Source organism: Poecilia mexicana, unplaced genomic scaffold, assembly GCF_051168715.1.
Source record: "Poecilia mexicana isolate PSO_F unplaced genomic scaffold, ASM5116871v1 scaffold_17, whole genome shotgun sequence".
Taxonomy (NCBI): Eukaryota; Metazoa; Chordata; class Actinopteri; order Cyprinodontiformes; family Poeciliidae; genus Poecilia; species Poecilia mexicana.
Window position 1 is genome coordinate 6226034 of NW_028263386.1, and position 22503 is coordinate 6248536.

The 22503-nt window shown below is 36.3% G+C and overlaps 3 protein-coding genes across 3 annotated transcripts; 1 reads left to right on the forward strand and 2 right to left on the reverse strand.

Annotated features, from left to right (window-relative positions):
- Positions 1-975: 975 nt before the first annotated feature.
- Positions 976-7490, forward strand: LOC148154690 (uncharacterized). The gene is made up of 6 exons (XM_088014954.1): positions 976-1246; positions 2462-2535; positions 3858-4157; positions 4308-4589; positions 4892-4989; positions 6032-7490. The coding sequence occupies exons 2-6, from the start codon at positions 2487-2489 to the stop codon at positions 6134-6136; spliced, it is 834 nt and encodes a 277-aa protein (XP_087871080.1). The 5' UTR covers positions 976-1246; positions 2462-2486; the 3' UTR covers positions 6137-7490.
- A 2563-nt stretch (positions 7491-10053) lies between these two features.
- On the reverse strand, positions 10054-13710 carry LOC106913150 (uncharacterized). The gene is made up of 4 exons (XM_014979884.2): positions 13574-13710; positions 12992-13300; positions 11108-11389; positions 10054-10415 (listed from the first exon to the last, which is right to left on the reverse strand). The coding sequence occupies exons 1-4, from the start codon at positions 13623-13625 to the stop codon at positions 10288-10290; spliced, it is 771 nt and encodes a 256-aa protein (XP_014835370.2). The 5' UTR covers positions 13626-13710; the 3' UTR covers positions 10054-10287.
- Positions 13711-18550: 4840 nt separating this feature from the next.
- On the reverse strand, positions 18551-22393 carry LOC148154691 (uncharacterized). Its single transcript, XM_088014787.1, has 5 exons — positions 22336-22393; positions 20681-20983; positions 20257-20538; positions 19911-20002; positions 18551-19529 (listed from the first exon to the last, which is right to left on the reverse strand). Exons 1-5 carry the CDS (start codon positions 22391-22393, stop codon positions 19401-19403), a joined length of 864 nt encoding a protein of 287 aa, XP_087870913.1. The 3' UTR covers positions 18551-19400.
- Between the last annotated feature and the right edge of the window lie 110 nt (positions 22394-22503).

Below are 22503 nucleotides of genomic sequence, written 5' to 3' on the forward strand. Positions count from 1 at the left end.
TAAGCATATCTTAGACAATCAGAATCCTGTAGCAGATTCTGCAGATGGGTCATTCTGACTGTGAAGTTTCTAATGGAGATACTGGAAACGTCTTCAAACAAATGGAGGAAACCTGTTCACCATATCAAAAACAGAAATGTCCTTTGTGAAAAAGAAGATGCATTATAATCCAAGTTAAAATATTTAAGTTTACAAGCAATGAATGTCAGACCCGTTTAAATCTGCAATGAAAATTTGCTAATATAAGTAAGTTCAACTTATATCCTTTGTTCTCACAGCGAGGAAATATAGGAAAGCCATAGTAAACCTTCTCAGCTACTGATGAGCCGTGGCACATTCAGGGGGAAAATACAGAAATAAAACAAACTTAAGCTTTAAGTTCATTGTTTAGACTCTGTAGCTAAGCAACAGAGTCTAAACAATGTTATAACATTACTATTATATTTCTAGTAATATAATAGTAATGTTCCTCCTGAAATCTACAATTCACTCAGATGATTGTTTCCTCACCATGACATAAAGCTCTCCACCAGCTCTCTGTATTCAGCCTTTTGTCCATCTCTGATACTGTAAAGAGTATTTTTATTTTGTGCTCAGTACTTTAATGTCATCATTTTATAGTGTAGAATTGGTTCTTGGTTTAATTATCTGAGCAGTTCTGCCAGTGATCACAATTTACAATTCATGGCAATCAAAACTAAATCAACATCCATAACTAGGAGAAAACTGAGTTATAACATTTAATTTCACTTCTGGGATCAATAAAGTATATTTGAATTGAACTGAATTTCTCTAAATTCAGAACATAAAGAAATATCAACTTGCAGTTGAGCACTTTATTTTCTAGTTGGAAAGTCAAAACATCCGCTTTAAATTTATAACTCACTGTGATTGGTCGTCTGAACTTTAGACCAATCACAGGACAGAGGGTGTAGACAAGCATGGTGGTTCATATATATTACGTCTATGTGGTGGTTGCCATAAGCAGCTCAATGAAGCTGAGTAGGTGACGGATTGGCTTTACTCAGCTCGTACTCAACCTGCGCTAACAAACTTTGCATTGTGGCAGCTTCTCCATTCATTTATTTATTCAATTCCCATCCACTTCTACGGGCGCACGGATCTGTACTTAGTTAGCCTTTACGCTCGCTGTACGGTCTCAGTTCCCCTCGTACTCCGTTATATTTGCTCTCGGTCTTCACTCCGCTCATTTCAAGCGGAGGTAGTTAGAAGTTGTGAGCCAAAGGTAAGATTTTCCTGTTGTTTTTCTGTCACCTCATGTTTGTATGTTCGGCTTAGCGAACAGTTAGCATACAGTGATGTCTGAGCATTACCAAAGTGGCTAACTGTTGGGTGCTGCACCAGCACAGGAATGTTCACATGAATAAGGACAGATAGCATAGGAAGGCTCGTGCTCGCTAGCGGCACCACAGCGTACCGCCTGTTTTTTCCAAGGATCATACAACCGGTAAGTTGTGGAGGCGCTAACGGTGCCTTTTTAACTAACGGGTTGTGAACTTCAGCTACTACACCAGAGATGCGCTCTATCACCAGAGGGCGATAGAGCGCAGGTCTCAGAGAGAAGAAGAATATTTACGTAAACTGCGTAAATACTGATGCAGCTGTGATTGTAAACTTCACGGCTCCTTTATATATCGCATTGACGGTGAAAATATAATGTGTTACTTCGTATTTGATTCTGAAAACTGAGGGACCATCGCATTGAATGCATACAGGCCTGTAAATGTCAGAGTTTAAAACAGCTATTTTTCAGAGTTCTACCACCACTTATTGTTATAAATACACCCTCAAATAGCCAACATGTGAATTTGGCTATTTGAGGGTTAAATATTGTTATAAATACCCCCAGATTGGTGTCTGTAGTCTGTACAATAAGGTCACAAATTATTCTTTCATCATAATCTGTGACCAGTGTGATCCTGGCTGTAACGAAGAGGTGGCAGAAACGTTAAAAACTACCAGAGCACTTGGAATCATTTCTTAATCGTTTAAAGATTTATTAATCGGCCACAGTTGATTTACATATTTTAACGACAGCACATAGGTATTCAGTGCGATGGTCCCTCAGTTTTCAGAGTCAAATACGAAGTAATACATTGTATTTTCTTAGTCAACACGATGGTAATAAAGAAGCCCTGAAGTTTACAATCGTAACTGCTGTATCTGTATCTACGCAGTTTACGTAAATACTGATACAGCTGATCTTCAAGACGTACTTGCACTCTATCGTCCTTTGTAGCCACAGAAAATGATGGGTCACAGATTTTACTGTTAACACCTGTACCAAGCTAACCAGTGGACCTCAATTTAGTCATGATCTAATTTAAATTAAATTACCAATATATCTGAATTTACCCTAGGTATATTAGGATCTTTACTACCTCTTGGTTGTTTAGGTGAAAAAATATTTTCATCTCATCAGACATGTCTTAACTTTCAGGGCAGTCGGATTTTCCTGGATCAAGATGAAATGCATCTCGCTGCTTCTTCTGCTGTTTATTGAGCAAATTCAAGGTAACATTAAAAATAATTTGAATGTAGCTTTTGTAAGCTCATCATAACAGTTCAGTTTCTGAAATCAGCTGTCTGTATACAGCAATTGAATACTTTGTGTGGTTTATACAGTGAATAACTCAGAACTGACTGAAATAAAATAAAGGCAGCTTTTGTTTCCGTCTAGTGTCTCCTTGAACATTTTGTTGTTACCTGAGACTTGGTTTTTATTTACATTTATTTTTGAAAATTAACATGAAATTTGTTTACCGTTTTATGAATTTGAACAAGATTAGTTGGATTCTTAAAACTGTTTTTGGTGCATTTGTATTCAAATGTGCCAAACGTTACAACTAGTCCTAATGAGGTCAGAACTGTTTCATTAACTCAGTGCCACTGTGATAAAATGGACAGATATCCCTGGAAATGTTTTTTTTTTAAAATACTTGTTTTTCCATCTTTATCAAAACAATTTGGTATGATTGAGTATATCAGACATTATCTACATCAAAATGCACTCATTAGATCATTATTAAGAACTTTTTGTGTCTCTTTGAAGGCCTGATTAAACCTTTTAAAGCTATATGAAAATCATTTAAACAGAACCTGACAACAGAAAGTAGACCAAAATAAATAAATAAAAATAAAATGACACTAGTCAGTCCACATCTGAATAGTTAAAAAAACAAACAAAAAAAACTAAATGAGGTTGCTTGAGTGGCTGGGCCCTTAAATTAGATTCTGTTAGTCTTTTACAGTATATTATTATTACTATTATTTTTAATCTTATTTTTATATATTGTTTTTAACACTAATAATTTTTTGTGTGAACCTTTATACCTGATGCTGAATTTTTCCTTTGTGGGATAATAATAGATTGATCTACTGTCCACATCTTATCTTGATTGAGATACTGCAGGATGATATTAAACAGGCTGATAATCCTTGATAAAACCTAATCAAATGTGGCTGAATCAAACCAAGAGAGAACCAGAACCCCCCACTGTGACAGAAAACAGACATGGACAATTATTGCAAATGCTTAAGGCCATTTTCTGCCACCAAGGATGGCAAACTAGTTATTATGTTAAGGAGGAACTACTATTTTACACTGAATCAGGTTTGTTTTCAGAACTTTATTAAATTATCAAATAATCCTTTCACAGCCAGGCTTCTTTTTGTCTGACAATAAAAGTAGTGTTATGAACTGAAACATTAAAGTTTGACTGAAAAAGTAAAAACAGAACAAATCTGTAAGGGACCAAACACTTTTCCATTGGATTTGGTAATTTGGTGCTGTTGTGCTTTTTGTTTTGTCTGAAATTAATTTGTTGTTTCAACAGGTTCCACTGAGATGATCCAAAAGTTTCTGCAAACTGGAATGAGATCATCTATCAGTTTCCCTGCAGATGACCTTCCCAAAGATTGTGCGGTTTCCTTGTTCTATGATTCTAATATAACTATAGGAACATGTTACTGTGATGAAGATCCAAAGTTGATGAAGAATTTCACTGGAAATGCAGAGCTTTCTTGTCCAGCATCGCTGATATTTCCGAGTCCACAGAAATCAGACTGTGGGATTTATTCTGCACAAGTGATAGGAGATCAACCTAAAATCGTAAAGTACAATGTCACATTTCAAGGTAGGTTTTTCTGCACGTAAGGTACACACATAGTAAAGAACTGCTTTGAAATGAAATCTTAAGTACCTGTAATCTGTAGAACTACTGTATTCTGTTAGATATCACTTTGCTCTGATGTCTTTAAAGCTCTCATCTGTTTTTCCTCATCAGATCCAGTGTCTCCAGTCGAGCTGAAGAGCGATGTCATTTCAGTCATTTCAAACTCCTGTGACCTTAAAGTGACCTGCAGCACGGAGGACGTCGAGATCAACGGCACTGTCAGGTGTGACGATAAATCCTGCCATCTGGAGGGAGGAAAGAGGTCAAAGGCCACCAAATCTGGGGCTTCCCTCACACTCTACCAGTCAAATGAATCAATCATCTGTAACCATAGCAACCAGGTCAACTGGACCCAGAACAAGACAGAGATCCAGCCCTGTTTGAGATCTGAAGGTAAGACCGAGTAGCAAAGAGCTTTTTGGTTTAAACCATCTGGAAAACACGTTGTTGCTTAGCAACATCAGGAAGTAAAGCAGCTTCCTGTTCATCACCAGACGTTCATACATCAAATTAGAACTGGGATGTTAAACTCCAGACGTCTCCAAATGTGTAGATGTGTTTCTGGTTTAGCATAACTCTATGCAATAAGTAGTTTTTATCAATCCTCTATAACCTGCTTTCTTTGAGTCACCCAGTAGAATCAAAATAAATCTTATTGAATCTGTTGTCTTATACTCTGTTTTTTCTCTTTTTAGGGTCCACAGACAGAACTACTCTTATTTACCTTGGTGTAGCTGTTCTACTTTTAGCTGCCATCACTGTTGGTGGTGTGCTATTCTACTGTCTAAAGAAGGTAAGTCCATCTCTGTAATACATCACAAATATTGCCCCATTCTAACTAATTACAGTCTGTGTAGGTTTGATGTTTAGAGTTAACTTTGTTCCCTGGGTTTCATGACTGACTGGCGATCGAATACATCACTGCACTTTGTAGGCTACATCAAAATGTCCCTCTTTGACTGACCACAGACTTTCTCACCTGCTGATTTTCATCTGTAAATGCATCTTTGGGCATCTTCCTACAGACTTATGTTCACTTTTATCTAGAACTTTCAGCCATTATGGTCTGCGCTCTCAGGACGCCATTTTGATGCAGGATACAAAAGTTAGAACTGAACTGAGTAAAAAGGCTTTTAAATTTTCTGCTCCTGCCACCAGGAATAATTTTCAGAAAGATTTAAAATTATAATCTCTGGCTAAATTAAATCAGTTCTGAAGGACAGAGTTCAGTTCACTTGCCTCCTGTAATTACGTTAATATGTAATCATTTGATTTCTCTTGGTTATGCATTTCATGTATTTCAGATTTGTTGTATCTTTTATGCTGCTGTCTTGGCTAGGTCACTCTGAGAAAAGACGCTTTTAATGTCAATGAGATATTTTTATTCTTAACATAAAGGAAGCACACATACTTATTTGTCTTTGTTGTTCACCTATGTATATTTAACAGCATCTTATAACGGATCTGATCTCAGAAAAGATGTTTGGTTCAGTGTTTCCAGTCTGTTCATGCGTGTTTATAGAAACTAGTCCAGCAACATAAAACAAGGTTTATTTTAAGGTTTTTATGTTCCAACCTTAATTCAGCATGGAGTCATAATGCCAACTACTGGATTAGTAAACTGTTTAATTAAAGGAAATAACAATCTTTGATTCACAATCTAAAGATTAGTCAAATAGTTTTAGTGTATTTTAAAACACTAAAGTGGTTTAAATGTGTTGATTCTCTCTCAGAACTGGAAGTGTAAAACGATAGGATAGTAATGCTAATCATTAACTGACTGTTTTTAACTTTGACATTTCTGTCCCTTAAAGAAGCTCTTTTGTTTTGCCCAGAGGCAGATGGAGCCCCCTCCACCTCCCCAAGTCAACGGACATCCCCACGTCATTCCTGAGTCTGATCCCCTAATGGAGGAAAACACTGAAGAGTCATTTGTTTAAAAACACAGACCGTCGCTCTGTTCTGCACCACAGTCCCCTATCCAAAGCTTATAAAAGTCAGAAATAAGTTTTCCTGTAACTTCAGGTTACAGGCGGTGCACACACACACACACACACACACACGCACACACACACACACACACATGATTGACAGAGCCACTACTCTCCTCTTGGCTCTGATTGGTTGTTTCTGATGGAGCACAGTATTTCTGCTGATGGTGATGCTGATAGGACTCAGGGTGGGAATTGTTTACAAACTCTTTATTCAAGTCAGATTTTTTTGGCCAAATCATGATTTTTGAGTTGTAGCAATTATTCATAATGATTTCTGCTTTAACCTATCAGTGTGCATTCAGTGTGTCTCATTCAGTCCGCTTTGCAACGTAGAATGACAAATGGAGATTAAGGGAATTCATTTTAACAAGTAATTTATACTTATGGTACATTGAATTATGCCTTCTACATCCCTCTGTTTTGTTTTTATGAAGCCATCACAGGAAGTGCTACATGTTTACGTAAACAGCTGCCTCCGTTTACAACGGCATTGCAATTTTTTTTGTGCAGTTTTTAGCCATTTCACAATCTGTGCAGTTATTTTGCAATGAAATGTACATAATTTATCTCTGTGTCTGATAAACATCCAGTATTTGCAACGGAGAGAGGAAACAAACTAGCCTGGTAAAGACCAGAAGGTCTGGAGAAGAGGCGATCTGAACGAGGCTGCTGTTAATTTTAATGCCTCACAGAGGAACCAGACATGCTGGGCATTCTTTCTTAAATTATCTGTTGGAATGAAGTAACAGGTTGTTTTCATAAAGGTTTAACAAGCACTTTTTAACCAAAACACACCTGATGAGCATTTTTAAGTGTTTGCACACCAGCTCTTCATTGTTTAAAAAATAATTATCTGTTGAGCCAGTTGTGCCTTTTGGGAGTAACGTGAATGTATTACCTACTGTGCAATTTGAGAATAACTGTTTTTCTTGACTCAGGTTTTTCTGTATTCTTAAAAATGCCAAAACTGACTAAATTTGCACAACTGGAAATCTTTGTCTGCCTTCCCTCACTTTCACAAATGAAGTCAGACATTGTGACGAGTTACATGTGTTACTTCCATGGCATTTTTATCTAATACTTTTTTACTTTGTCATTTTTTTGCTTTCTATTTTCTTAAATATTTTTATACATATATATTCTGAAATGTTATTTATAAAAGGTACAAACACATAAGTCATTTTGGGTGTGTGGCAATATACATTTTTGAAGCATATCATCATTGCCAAAAAAGTGAAGCAATAATAAATTGTTAAATGTTTTATGAAAACGTCTATAAATAAACTCTGTTTGGACTTTTCTTGTGTGTGTTGGTGTTTATTAACAAAGCTCAGATCTGCTAAGCATTATGCAAGTTTCATAAATAATTTTCAGTATTTCACCCAGTTTTAGAGCGATACCAATGCTGCACAGCATATTTGATATCCAGATGGCAGAAAATCTGCTTTGGAAATTAAAACTCTTCTCACTTCTACATTTCTCTAAAAGTTGTACTTACAGGGCATGGCCTCTGGGTGGCGCTCAGAGTCCATTACCTCAGTTCAGGATATGCATAACATTTTGTAACCAGCAGTCATTTCTTTTTTTTATTTTGTCAAATTTATCACCTGTTTGTAGCAGACATTTTTAAATTAATCTGCAACAATCAGCCCTGAACTTCCTGAAGGTGAAGTGAAGCCATTTTTTCTGGACATAAAATGAACTCACAGATATCAGGGGAATACCACCTTCCTGGTTAAGTTTGGGTGAACTGTGCAGCGACTTGCTTTTTGTTTGCTGGTTTTGAAGCAGATTTTCCTCTTCATGCAGATTGAGAACTAAATAAACCCTCAAACTCTAGTTAACACATATCCTGCAAGTGGTTTCCTGACCACAAACCGATGGTCTCTAATGGTGAGAACTGCTCCAGAAAACATTAAATGTCAAGATTTGATGATGGGCACAAAACCACATTCTCTGCAGTGAGGAGACCATGAGGTTTCTAAACCAGAAACGTTTTTCTCTTTGTGTCCATTAGCAAGACAACCAGATTTTATAAAAATAATCAACTCTCCCAAAGAACAGTTGAACTTCAATGAAGCCTCAGAAACTGTCGGTAAATATGTGTTTCTTTGTTTCAGGATTTAAATAAAAGCAACGCGCCTCGTAGTTTATCCAAGGCGTAAGGAATCAGACAACATGGCCGCCGGGATCTTTGGTACAGGGTGAGGTGGTATAACTGCAGAGAGCGCTTCACTGTAATCACTCAACCTTTCTGCTTTGATTTACAAATCTGAATCTGAATAGTGATGATAATCAGATGTATGGAACAAGAATAGGGCCAAAAATCAAACCCCACATAAAAAATAAATAAAATCCTGACTTTAATATAAAAATTCTTTACTTTAAATTATTTTAAAGATTCCAGACTTTAATCCCACAATTCTTGTTTTTCCTAATAAGTTTGACTGTTTTCAGAGAATTTTCACTTCTTTTCAGAATTTTGACTTTTCTCAGAACTAGGTCTTTCACCTGAGTGAAGTTGACCCCCCCCCCCTCTTCAAATCAGACAAAATTAGTGTCAAACTTTGTGCAGCTAAAATTTATGTTTGTGCCAGCATCATTTTAAAGGTATACAGAAATGTTTCTAGAGATCATGAAAGGTCAACAAGCACCCCCCCCCCCAAACCTTCTTCAAATCAGAAAAAATGGGTGTCAGTCAACTCGGCTACGTTTGTGCAGCAAAAATTTTCATTTGTGCAGCTTTGCATTTGAAGATATTAATGAAAGTTTAAAGGTCAAAAGGTCAATCAGCCCCCTACTTTCATGAAAAGTTTGTGCTAGTTTGAGCACTGATTTGAAGAAGTGAAAATAAGTGTAGCTGATGGCTGTCGATCATGAAGCTGAGCTGGAAACCGCTGACTAGATGGCTGGTGCGTTTTGCTCTAGTCTTGTTTTTCGTTTCAACAGTACAGTTTGTCTGGTGATCAGAAACTAAAATACAGATCACCGAGGCCTTGTATCAGTTCATTCTAGATAAGAGCTTGTTCTAAGTGAGTTTCCATGTTAAAATTAAATTATTCATGTTCAAAGGTTAGCACCAAACAATTTCGAATGAAATTCACAGATCCAGCAAGAACTACTGTTCAATGACCTTTGACGACCTCTAGAAATGTTTTTATTAATATCTTTAAAATGATAGCTGCACAAATGGAAATTTTATCAGCACAAACATAGCCGAGTTGATTGACACCAAATTTGATTGATTTAATAAAAGTATGTGTGTGTGTGTGTGGGGGGGGGGGGGGGTTGACCTTTCATGACCTCTAGAAACATTATCTTTAAAATGATAGCGGTACAAACAAAAGAAAATTTCTGTACAAACCAGCACAAACGTTTGTTACCAATTTTGTCTTATTTGAAGAAGGTGGTGGTGGGGGGGGGGGACTTCACTCAGGTCTTACACCTTTTTTCAGAATTTTCTGTCTTTTTTTCAGAATTTTGATTTTAAACTCAGAATTCCAATTCTGTGTCAAACATTTATGTCAAAATCCGAATAATGTCAATTATGTTGTTACCATATTAGAAATAGTCACATAACAGTTTCTTTTTTGTTATAGGATTTTTAAATCTGCACTTTATACACACTGAAAATGTATCCCAGTTTTTGTTTTTTGGTAGATTTGAGTTTTTACGATTAAATTTGACTGACGGTGCATTAAGAATTGAAATAATTCTGAGTCTTAGTAAAAAAAAAAAAAAGTTAGAATTTTCTCTACTCTTTCTCTATTTCTCTATTTTTTCCCTAATCTTCTTCCATACAAATGGGTGAACTAATAACTAGGATCAATTGGAATGTATGTGTCATTAAATTGAAAATACTGTTTTCGTACAGTTCATTGAGATGACATTTATTGTAAAATTGCACCATTGAATTAATAAACATGTAGCAAATAAATCAGAAAAGTGAGATTAGATGAGCAGAAAAAGAAAAGAAAACCAAACAATGGTGTTATAATTGTTATGAAAGAATAAAATATAAAAAATCTAAATTCACAAGTAATTTAATAAAAAAATACATCAGAAAACTTAATATTTTTCACTGAGTAGATAACCGGTTATTTGTGTTTCTTGAATTTCTCCATGATGTGGACGGTGATGACGACCAACACCATGACGATCAGACCCACTGAGAAAACGACTTTCTTCACGTAACAAATGGAAAATCCATGGAGGTCATCTTCATCTGCAACAGGGAGGCAGAGTAACTAGATTATTTCTAATTTAAGTTTTAATCAAGATTTCTATAAATCTGGTAATTTATCTGTTCTGCATTTGAAAATATAACCCAAAGTATCTTGAGAAGTAAAAATATATAAACGTAACCCAGGCTAAAAACTATATTATCCCATTTTTCCAGTAGCTTGAACACAACCTTAATCACAAGCTGCTGTGATTTTCCTCCTAATAATTTATGTTTTGACTTGGAAAATAAAAATGTTTTTTTTCACTACATTGTTTTCTCACAAACTTCAATGTATTTAAATGGAATTACAAAGTAGCGCAGAATTGTTAGAGGGACTGAAACTACTTTTTTATGTAAATAATTTGTAAAGAATGCTGTGCCTTTGTATTTACTTAATCTCTAACATTTAATCTCCATAAATATGTAATTTTTTAAGAGTTGTAAGAAAAGCCAAGGTAATAAGTCACAGACGACCTGCTATAGAAGGTTTTCTGGTCAGATGAGACCAAAACTCAACTTTTTCCTCCTAATGTAAAATGCAAAGTGTGGTTTTCCACTTTTTCGATGAATCTGGTCAGAGTTGATGGGAAGGTGGATGGAGTTAAATATAGTATGATAATAATAATAGAAAATTTTTACTTTAGATTGGTTTGGAAATCTTTATCTAATAATCTTGTGAATCTCAAACTTACCGGCATTCTTCGGACAAAGGTGATCAATCTCTGTTGTTTTCTCTGTCCAGCTGACCTGGTTGCTATGGTTACAGATGATTGATGAACGGGACAGGAAGAGATGGAGGGAAGCACCAGACTTGGTGACCTTTGATCCCTCTCCCCCCTCTTGAAAGCAGGTTTTGGCGGCACATCTGAACGTGCTGTTGATGTCGGCGCCGTCGGCGGTGCAGGTCGCCGTGAGGTTACAGGAGGAAGAGTCGCTGGACACGGAAACGGTCAGATCGACCGGACCCACCGGATCTACGGAGGCAGAGAAACGGTGAGAATCGGTAGGAAAAATTAGAGCAAAGCAGTGATCTCTGGAACATCTGAGAAACACAGAAAATAAAAACAAAGTTTTTCTTTGCACGTTAGCAAAGCAAATTCACCAATTCCTTCAAATCTTCAACTGAAAACGTTTATTTAATTCATTGACAGTCTAACATGAGCATGCCACATGTTAACATAAAATATTTGAATGAAAAGTAGAAGTTTGATGAAAAAAGTCCTCTATAGTCTCTACACCTTCTACCAAAAGTCCATTATCTTCACCATAAGCAACTCAAGACTCCAACTGCTAACGTGACTCAGACCAAAGAGCTGCCCAAAGAAACCAGACACAGAATGGTAGACCTCCACAAGGCTGGGAAGGGCTACAGGGCCAAGTAGCTTGATGAAAAAAGATAAACTCTTGGAGCAATTATTAGGAAATGGAAGAAGCTAAACATGAGTGTCAATCTCCTTCACACTGGGGCTCCATGCAAAAGGTAACCTCATGACGCATCAATGATCCCAAGAAAGGTGAGGAATCAGCCCAGAACTACACGGGAGCCGAGCTGGTCAATGACCCGAGCTGGCACCATTGTTTCCAAGGTTACTGTGGGTAATCCACTGAGAACTGTGGGTAATCCACTGAGATATCATGGCTTAAAATCATGCATGGACACGACCAGGCCCGTCATAGGTTTGCCCATGACCACTTGGCTGATCCAGAGGAGCCTTGGGAGGAAGTTATGTGGTCAGATGAGGCCAAAATAGATGCTTTTGGTCTTAATTCCACTCGTCGTGTTTGCAGGACGAAGAATGATGAGTACCATCCCAAAAACACCATCACTATTGTGAAGCAATGGCTGGGTCTTCCAACATGACAATGACCCAAAGCACACAACCAAGGAGTGGCTCTGTAAGAAACACATCAAGGTTCTGGAGAGGCATAGCCAGTCTCTGTGTTTCTCAGTGACAGCCCAGAAACCTGACTGGTGTAGAGAAGATCTGTGTAGAGGAATGGGCCAAGATCCCTGCTGTGGTGTGAGCAGCAAACCTGGTGAAACACTACAGGAAACGACTGACCTCTGTCACGGCAAACAAAGGCTGCTGTACCAAATATTAACATTTATTTTCACAGATGTTCAAATACTTATTTGCAGCTGCAACACACATTATTAAAAGTCATACACTGTGATTTCCGGATTCTTGTTTTTTATGTCTCTCAGTGGACATTCACCTAAAATGGAAACTTCAGACCCCTGCATGTTTTCTAATTGGGAGAACTTGCAAAGTCACACGGTGTTCAAATCACACAGTAGCTTTATGTCAACTCTACGCAGAAGGAAAATATTCAGATTCATCTGAGCAAGTTTTCTTTTGCTTTATGTATCTACATTCATCGGAAAATTGACGCCCCCTGATTCTTGAAAGCGGAGCGAGAACTGCCACTAAAGACAGTAAATGAAGTGAAAACTACAACATGTAAGACATCATCATAGTTACAACTCACCAACTAGTGTTTATGTTTTCATTTCAGAGGCAAGCATATATATATTTTTCTTTTGAATTATATATTTTATATTTAAAAAGTCCTACCTTGAACTGTGACTTTGTGTTCAGCGAGTACTTCTTCTGAAGCCGCTGTTACTATCGCCGTATAAAGTCCACTGTCAGATTTTTGGAGGTTTTTTAACTTTATGGAGTGTTTATTTTCCAAAAGGTCGATTCTCCCAACGTAAACCCCGCGGACGCTTGATTTTCCACTTGGAAAGAAAGACACCAGCACATCATCTGTGACAAATTTCCATAAAAGGAGGTGATAATCTTTGGGAACAGCCGCTTCTGAGACGTTAAGAAAAACATCGCCACCCTTCCTCACGAAAACTGAAGTGAAAGCATCGATTCCTGTAAAGTACAGATACATAAAAACATAAGGTTAGGACTGTGTGTTTCATTTAAATATCAGAAATGTTTGAAGGAATCCTGTGAATAAAATGGCAGGTTTACGTTTTGTTTCATTAATATGTCCTGATAAGATTAATATAAATTGTTTTCATCTGAAAAATAAATGTATAGGCTATATAGTGTAGGTTGAACAACTTAAAACCTGCAAGGTCAATAAATCTGGTAACTTTTTTAAATTCTAAGTTGTATTTATTGTGCTTTATTATTTCCTACCTGGTTCATTATTGATGATCAGAAGAGCCAAAATCAGAAACAAAGACATCATCAACTCCGTCAGTGTAAGTCTTTCGCTGTCAGGCAACAAAATGTTGAGCAGGAAATAACAGCAAAGTACTAGATGAGAAGTGACACCTGTAAAACCCTTCCTGTCCAAAACCACAGGAACACGCATAAACACACAAACTAATGTTTCTTCTCATCTAGTCTTAAATTGTTCTGCTTTCCTTTGTCCATGTGTAGATTTGGTGTCCCTTCTGAAAGTTTTTTTGGCTACAAAGAGAGAAAAATGTTCATATTTAAGATGAAAACATAAAGCCACCAAAACAAAATGCAGAGGAACCACTGTTGGTTAAAATTAGGATTATGAATGTGTCACGATTCATGTTTCTGGATTGTTTTATGTCATCCATTGATAGTTTAAAAATTAGTTTCACATTTTGCTTAATCTACAATCTTTTTGGAATTACATCTTAACTTTAGCTAGTTTGGTGGATAATTTCAGTGACTGAGTGACTTGTGATGTACATATTTACTAAAGTAAATTAACTATAAAATAGCTTTAATATATTTACATTTAGAATATCTAATGGAAAGGCTAATTGAGTTAAGATACCAGTTTAATGTAACTATCTTTAAGGTTATATGCTTTTATTTTGGTAATTTTCTTGTTAAGGTAGATAACAAAACACAGTTCTACCTGATAAGGTTAAGAGCAATAAGCAGAAAAAATTAACTGCAAAACATAAAGAAAAGGAAAAAATGCAACTAAGTTTCACCTTCAGCTGATAAGGGATCAAGTTTGGTAACTGGGATTGAGGTTTATTTGAGTAGCTTGAAATGTAAATAGAATAATCTGTGACTGCTAATGGAAAGTACTAATGTAATGATCTATGGTGGTTTTCACTGATGGTGAAAACTATTGTAATTATTTGTTCTTGTCTAGCAAAGTGTTCACTGATCAGATGGTGAAAACCATCAGTGAACAGTGATGGTCTTATCATCAGTGAATAGTGATCACTGTTCACTGATGGTTTTTACTGATCACTCTTCACTGATGGTTTTCACCATCAGTAAAAACTGATGGTAAAAACTATTGTAATTATTGTTATATACTCTTGTCTAGCTCTTACCTTAATTGAATGACTGGATGCTACAGCTACAGTAGAATATTTTCTTATTTTCATTTGATGTTATAAGTTACACAAATACAGTTTATAGTAGGCCTGGGCAAGAAATCAATAACGATCTGATAGGCACATGATTAACACCAATAGATGGCGCTGAACTCCCCAGAACCGCTTGGCATTCTGGGGGATGTAGGCAGAGGAAATTGCTTTAGCTGTCGAACCTCTCACAGCCAGCTAAGCAAGGTTGGTGGCATCAACTTATTCACTCACTCTTTGGTTACCTAGCAACTCACTCACTCTTTGGTTACCTAGCAACTCACTCACTCTTTGGTTACCTAGCAACTCACTCACTCTTTGGTTACCTAGCAACTCACTCACTCTTTGGTTACCTAGCAACAACCTTTTGAGCAACTTGTGCAGCAGCAGTTTCAGGTTTTGCCACCACGTCTCATAACTGCTAAAAAACTAAATAATTTCCTGTGTTATCCACAGGAAACAGCAGAACAAAGAGGAAAGGTAATGTCACCAGTTTGGCAGTATTTCAGATATTTAAAACAAAACTGAATCAATAGTTATCGATGTCGACTGATATGAAACTCTTAGTTTATAGCACTGTGCTTTCATTATGTGCTTGTATATTTAACTTAAGCGTTGTTGTTTATCTCTTAAAATAAAGGATCACAATCCTAATTTCTGCCTAAGCAGTCTCTGGATGAGTTAATCTCCTGAACCCTGGTCGAATTGTTAATTTTCTTAATTTATAATTTTTAAAATATGATGATAAAATATATGTTGTTGTTTTTTTTATCAACTGTAGGTAACAGCATGCATTGTTACTTCACAGCTTCTGGGCCTGAGGAAGTAGCAGTTAGCACTTCTTTTCTGCTGGCACCAACTGATTTCTGAGGTTTCTGCCCCGGAGGAGGAACCACCAGGAAATGACTACTGTTAAAAGGCAAGTAATAATTAATCTAGGAATATTGGTAACACTTTATTTGAAGGGGGCTGAATAAGACTGACATGACACTGTCATAAACATGTCATAACACCTGTCATGAACATCAATAAGCCTTCATGAATATTTATGACTGTTGTCATAAAGCGTCATTCGGTAAATTATGACACTTTTAATACAAAGTTGACATTATTCAAAATGTCTTTATTATGACAACTTGACATTAACCAAGAAATCATTACTGATATAAATTTGTTATAAAAGTATTACTGATTGCACTTTAAAAATTAGGTAACTTTATGTTATTAAAGGTAAAGTTTAAACAGTTATGATTTCCTGGTTAATGTCAAGTTGTCATAACAAAGACATTTTGAATAATGTCAACTTTGTATTAAAAGTGTCATAATTTACCGAATGACGCTTTATGACAACAGTCATAAATATTCATGAAGGCTTATTCATGTTCATGACAGGTGTTATGTCATGTTCATGACAGGTGTTATGTCATGTTCATGACAGGTGTTATGTCATGTTTATGACAGTGTCATGACAGTCTTATTCACCCCCCTTCAAATAAAGTGTTACCGGAATATTTTCTTTTTTTTAAATAGCACTATAATGGCCACAAAACACACAACCGCTAAGTCAGGACGCCATACAGCTGTTCATAACAAAGTGTATGATGATCTACGTCATGATTCTATGTTGCTGATTAAATAAAATCATATGGTAATGACAGCGTATACATGTCTGAGCTAAGCGTATGACTATCTGACAATGTATGCTGATCTGACAGAACACCGTCTTTAACTGTGGTACGTATTACAATCAACTGTTTTCTTTATAAATATTGTATAGGACTGATGTTAACGACCAACTTGATTTCCTCTTTTGTTAGAATAAAGTGAACCTGAGTGTGTTTGTTGTGAAGTCAACCTACTGGACCAGAGACCAACATAAAAGGGTTACAGCTGTACATTATTCCAAATGCAGGAAGCAAATACTGTGAAAAACCATTTATTCCAATACTTCCATTTGGCCTGTAAGTATCGCTTCATCAGCTAATGACATCCCACCTTCAGCGAGACTATTTGGTTATGTTAGCTTATAGCGCCGCCCAGAGGCCATTAGGTGGACGATGATTGCTTCAAAATTGTATTTGTAAATACAATTTTTAGTTTTAATTTGAGATCAAACAGGAATAGCATACGATTATTTGTTATATTTATATTTGAACAAAATTGGGTAAAATACTCGAAGCTACTCATTATTTATTAACAGATCTCAGCTTTTTTTATCAAGTTAAACAATAAAAACCAAAGCTCAGGAACTTTAAACAGATTAGAATTTATTCACAAATGTTTTCCTTAAAAAACAACCCATTAATGCCTTACAGGTGAACTTAAGTTAGGTTTTAGTCAATAATGAGGTATTTGTTGAAAAAACCAAACTATATTCCCACAACAAGAAGCAGCGTTTCAGGCACAGTTTCATTATAAATATATACTTGAATGGAAGTTTAAAAAAAAAAAAAAAAAAAAAAAAACACAACTTCAAGTAAGAAGGAATGTGGAAAAAAAAACCTACTAACTACTCAAGTACTGATATATAACTGGTCAGACTGTATGAAAAACGTTTCCAAATTGCACTTTTTCTCAGAATAGACTTTAGAAATCATTATTAGAGTACCAGAATTAATACAGAAGTTAGACCTGTGCAAAACTTAGTGACAATATATAATTTACTGTACATTCACTTTACCCTCAAAAGGCACAAACGGTGCAGCAGATAGAAAATTACATATGAATAATAAATATAGTGTGCAAACATTTTAAGATTTAACATTTAACATTTTTAAGACAAACTTTCTTTGTGTCCAGTGCATCATTGATTAAAAATTGTTTCTTCATCATCCAGTGTACCTCAAGGTGGGTAGAACAGCCAGAGATTGCATACAAAAAAAGAGTTACCTTGATAAATAATATCAATAATATCAGTATAAAGTACAGTATAATAGGGCTGGGTGAGGAATCAATAACAATATATGTCATAATAGAGATTTGATCAATACCAATACATAATGCATCCGATATTCAATACTTTTAAATTCAAAAATATTTTACTAATCGCAAAGGGAAATCAAATCACTGAACTTTGATCTAGAACTGCACAGCATTCTGGGGAATGTAGGCAGAGGAAATACTTTAGCTGTTCAACCTCTCACAGCCAGCTGAGCAAGATTAGTGACATCAACTAAACTCACTCTCTCTTTGGTCCCTCCGGAGAGGTGCGGGTGCTGTCCCCCCTTCTTCAAGGTGTGAAGGGGTGCGGGTGTCGTCACCCCTGGTTGAAAAGGGGTGCAGGTTTTAATGTTTTTTAATGTTTATATCTTTATTTTTTACCGTTTATTCAATGTTACATGACTCTGTATTTCTGTTTTTAATGTTGTAAAGCACTTTGAAATTCCTTGCTGCTGAAATGTGCTATACAAATAAATTTTTATTGATTGATTGACAGCAATTCACTATCTCTTTGGTTACCTAGCAACAACCTGTTGATCAACTGGCACAGAAGCAGTTTGAGGTTGTCTTATAGGGTGCGTTCACACTGCAGCCTGAAGTGACTCAATTCCGATTTTTTTGACGTAATGCGACCTGTATCCGATCTTTTCATGGCAGTGTGAACAGCACAGGTCGGATTCTTTTTCGAATGTGACCCATATCTGATACGTATCCGATTCAAATGCAGGTCGCATTCATCCGAACTGAACGTCACTGATTCTCAACAAATCTCACTATTCTGCGTTCTAAGTGCAAGTGGGAAGAAAAACAACAACCATGACGGATTATATGAGGATTAAGTTGCTAATATGCTGCTCCGGTTGGACAACAACTTGAAATATGTAAGCTAAGCTCCACCGTTAGCCTCCATGTTTACTTCCGCAAACACTGAGCACTTCTTCTTTTTATGGCAGTTGGCAGAACACTGAGAACGCTGACGCTATTGCGCCCTCTACTGCGCATGCGGGACACTTTTAGGTCGTTTGCCCGTTTACACTGCAGAACGCATACAGGTCGCATTTACTGGCAGTGTGAACACCCCGGCAAAAAAATCGGAATTGCCAAAAAATCAGAATTGAGTCACTTCAGGCTGCAGTGTGAACGCACCCATAAGTGCCTAAAAGTTTTTAAAAAACAACAGCACGGATTGAAAATTGAGGATTAAACAGGAAAGGTCCCGGCTAATAGATTGATAGTCTGGTTGTATGTCAGATATTTTAAACAACAAAAAAACAAATCAATAATTATCTATACCTTTCTCAGCCATATCATCCATCCATCCATTTTCTAACCCCCTTGTCCCTTAGTGGGGTTGGGAGGGTTGTTGGTGTCTCTCTCAAGCTAACGTTCGGGGCGAGAGGCGGGGTAACCCTGGACAGGTCGCCAGTCTGTCGCAGGTCTCAGCCATATCAATAAAGTAAAATTATTAGATGCATATTTGTTTCAAAAGTTACTCAAATATGAGTAAATGTAACTAATTACAGCCCACCTCTGGTCTGGTGTGGTTCAACAGATTTGGCAACCAATCGAATTACAGACTTTCAAAATATGAACAGCATATGATGCTGAAGACCTTTTATCTGATTTCTTTGCATATCTTGTCTATTGCATTCATGTTAAACATGTGAACTTTATAGATGAAGCTGCAGAGTTTTCCACCATAAGGATTCAGCTCATCCTTAGATATTAGGTGGATTCTGTTGTCCAGCAGAGGCTGAGGGAGAAAGATTTATTCCAGAGCTCGCAGAGTATGTGACGGATCTTTCCAGGTCTTGGTTAGGTTGCTGGTAGCCTGAAGGAGCTGAACACTGAGTATGATGGAAGGAACAGGAATGTCAAAGATTATGCCAGTCAGCAGTAATGACAGCATTCATAACTGTAGGTATAGAGGAGAAAAGTTCTGATGCAGAGAAACAAGCTAAGTATGAAAACCACGTTAGTTAAATAAATACGCTTATGAAATAAACAAGAAAAAACTGTTTACTAATCCAGTATATGACATTATAACTTCATACTTAATTAAGGGCGGAACATAAAAATCTTAAAATAAAACTTTAGTTTTAGGGGCATTAGACTAGTTTTTAATAGCAAAGAGAGATAAATCTAGAAATCAAACCTACACAGATTAGAAGTAATTAGAAAGAGGTAATATTTATGATCTATTAAAAAGATGGACTTGATGGACTTACCTTCTTTCGGAAGCACCAAAGCGCAACAGCAGCAGCAGCAGCGATAACCACAACAATGACAGCAGCAATAACTATAGTTTGGTCTTTGGATCCTAAAAAGATAAAAGAGTATGTCAGAAAATAGAACCAAAATCATTTAAAGCTCCTAGTAACGTCTCGACGTCTAATCCGCCTGATTCCAACGGCTGAATAATCTCCTCAGGATGCAGGCCAGTTCTACCTCTGCCTCGACTGGTGATGTTTAGAGTTTAACATCCCAGGTCTAATTCGATCTGTACTTTCTGAAGTTACTAAGGAACAGTATGTTTTGGTTTAAACTAAAATGGTCTTTACTACTCAGTCTTACCTTCAGGTGTGAAACAGGACTGGATCATAAGTGTGTTTTGTTTCTCGTCAACCTGGTTGCTATGGCTACAGATGATCGATTCATTCGACAGGTTGATGCTTAGGGAAGCCCCAGATTCAGTGTCATTCAGTGTCATTCCTCCATCCTGATGGCAGGTTTTGTTCTCACATGTCAAAGTGCTGCTGATGTTAGAGTCTGCTGACCTGCAGGTCACTATGCAGGTAAAGGAGGAGGATGAGGAAGATGAGGGGACAGCGCTCAGCTCAACCGGAGACACTGGATCTGAGGAGAGACAGTTGGTGAGAGAAGCTTTAAAAACATTAAAGCAAAGTACGGTTCTGCAGATTGCACATCTTTGAGTTTAGACTTCTTCATATCATTTCTTTTTGATATTAAATATTTTTTAAACTGTTGAAAATCCTACCTTGAACTATAACTTTGTATGTCTTCAATATTTTCCATTTTTTATCTGATACCCTTGCGGAATAATTTCCACTGTCAGATTTTTGTAGATTCTTCAGTTTCACACAAATGCTTTTACTTCTCTTCAACACCTCGATTCTTCCTGCGTAGTTCTTCTCCACTATGGGGTTTCCAGTGGCATTAAATGTCACTAATTTTTCTTTTGAATTCTTCCTTTGCCAGCAAAAAAGGTCAGAGTCCTTGACATCTTTTTCGGTGACATTTAGACACAAATCTTCTCCAGTCTTCACAAACACATCAGAACCTGTGAAAAACAACAAAAGGCTTTTAAGTAAAACTGAATTTATAAACTTCATCTTTGATGCATCAGCACCAATTAACAGGAACAGACTGATGTTTGTTGTTCAAAATGTAATATATTACTTCTTCCAGACCAAGTTGGCTTGTTGTTACAAACAGATAATTACAACATTGCAAAGGAAATCACAACAGAGAGCACTAAACCACCAACCCGACACAGCAATCCACTTAGCACTGTATGTTTATGTCAGAGTTTATGTCAAATGCATGTTACATACAATATTACATTATAAAATTATTATTATGTAGCCTCTGATGTATTAAGATGATATTTTTCTCATGAAGTTAGATTATAGTTTGACTTTTATGACTTAACTCTGTTAGGTACATTTTTATGTGTGACTATGTAACCTGACTGAGTTACTGCAGGAGGAAAACAGGAAAGAGGAACTGCAAGAACAGAAGACAAATCATGCATTAGTTTGATGCTTGGATTGCAGGTTGGTTTTAATCAATTGACTGCAAACCAACAAGTTTTCACCTAAACCTTGAACTGAACTGAATATCTTTAATTAGAATTATGACTAGACTGAATACAAAGTGAAATATCTTAAATTTACTTTGACTTATCATAATTTAATTGTTGATCTCTAAAATGTATGTTTGAGATGGTCAGAAATCAATTGCAGATATCTTGTATTAAAGCTTCCATACAAACTAATGGTAAATCTGATGTTTTCTAAACTAGTCAGAATGTAATTAGAGAGATAGCTCTAATAGGTATTTTGTCTTATTAAAACATAATCAGAAAAATTATTTGAAAATTGTCATATTCTGATCTGCTTAGAGCAAATAACTTGCTTTGCAGTCTTTATGAAAGATATTTGCAAGGGTGCCATCACTTTTCCACTTCATAGCATCCTCCAATCAAGTCTTGTCTCTATTAGAATTAATTACAACACGTTTACAGATGCATTGATAACTTTATAGAGCCAACATTTAACTCTTAGTTCAGCTAACAGTGGCAAAATCTATGAAATTTCCAAACACATTTCTGATGTTTTCCTTTTGAAAAATATTTGAGTGTTTTTATTATGTAAAAACAACTGAACTGTACAGCAAAACAGCTCATTAAGTGCAGAAATATAAAACCTCAAGCAACAAAAGTTACCGATAACAAGAGAGAAACACCAACTCTCTTAAACCTATCAATTAATGACCCAGTTTGTTCTGATTTGTCCAAATGTATCAGCTGTATTTAGTATGTTAAATACTGTACAGCTGATTTAAGAAACGGAACAAAACAAGAAGTATTATTTTATTAAAAACAAAATAAATAAATAAGATATTCATTACCTGTAATATGATCTGGAAAGAAGCACAGGAACACAACCAGAAGAGAAACTGGCAGCATCTTGAGACAAGGTCAGGAATCTCTGATGATTTAACGACACCCTGTAGGCAGAAAAAAGGTGCAATATTTATATATTGTCTTAAAAATTCATCCATCTTCTTCCACTTATC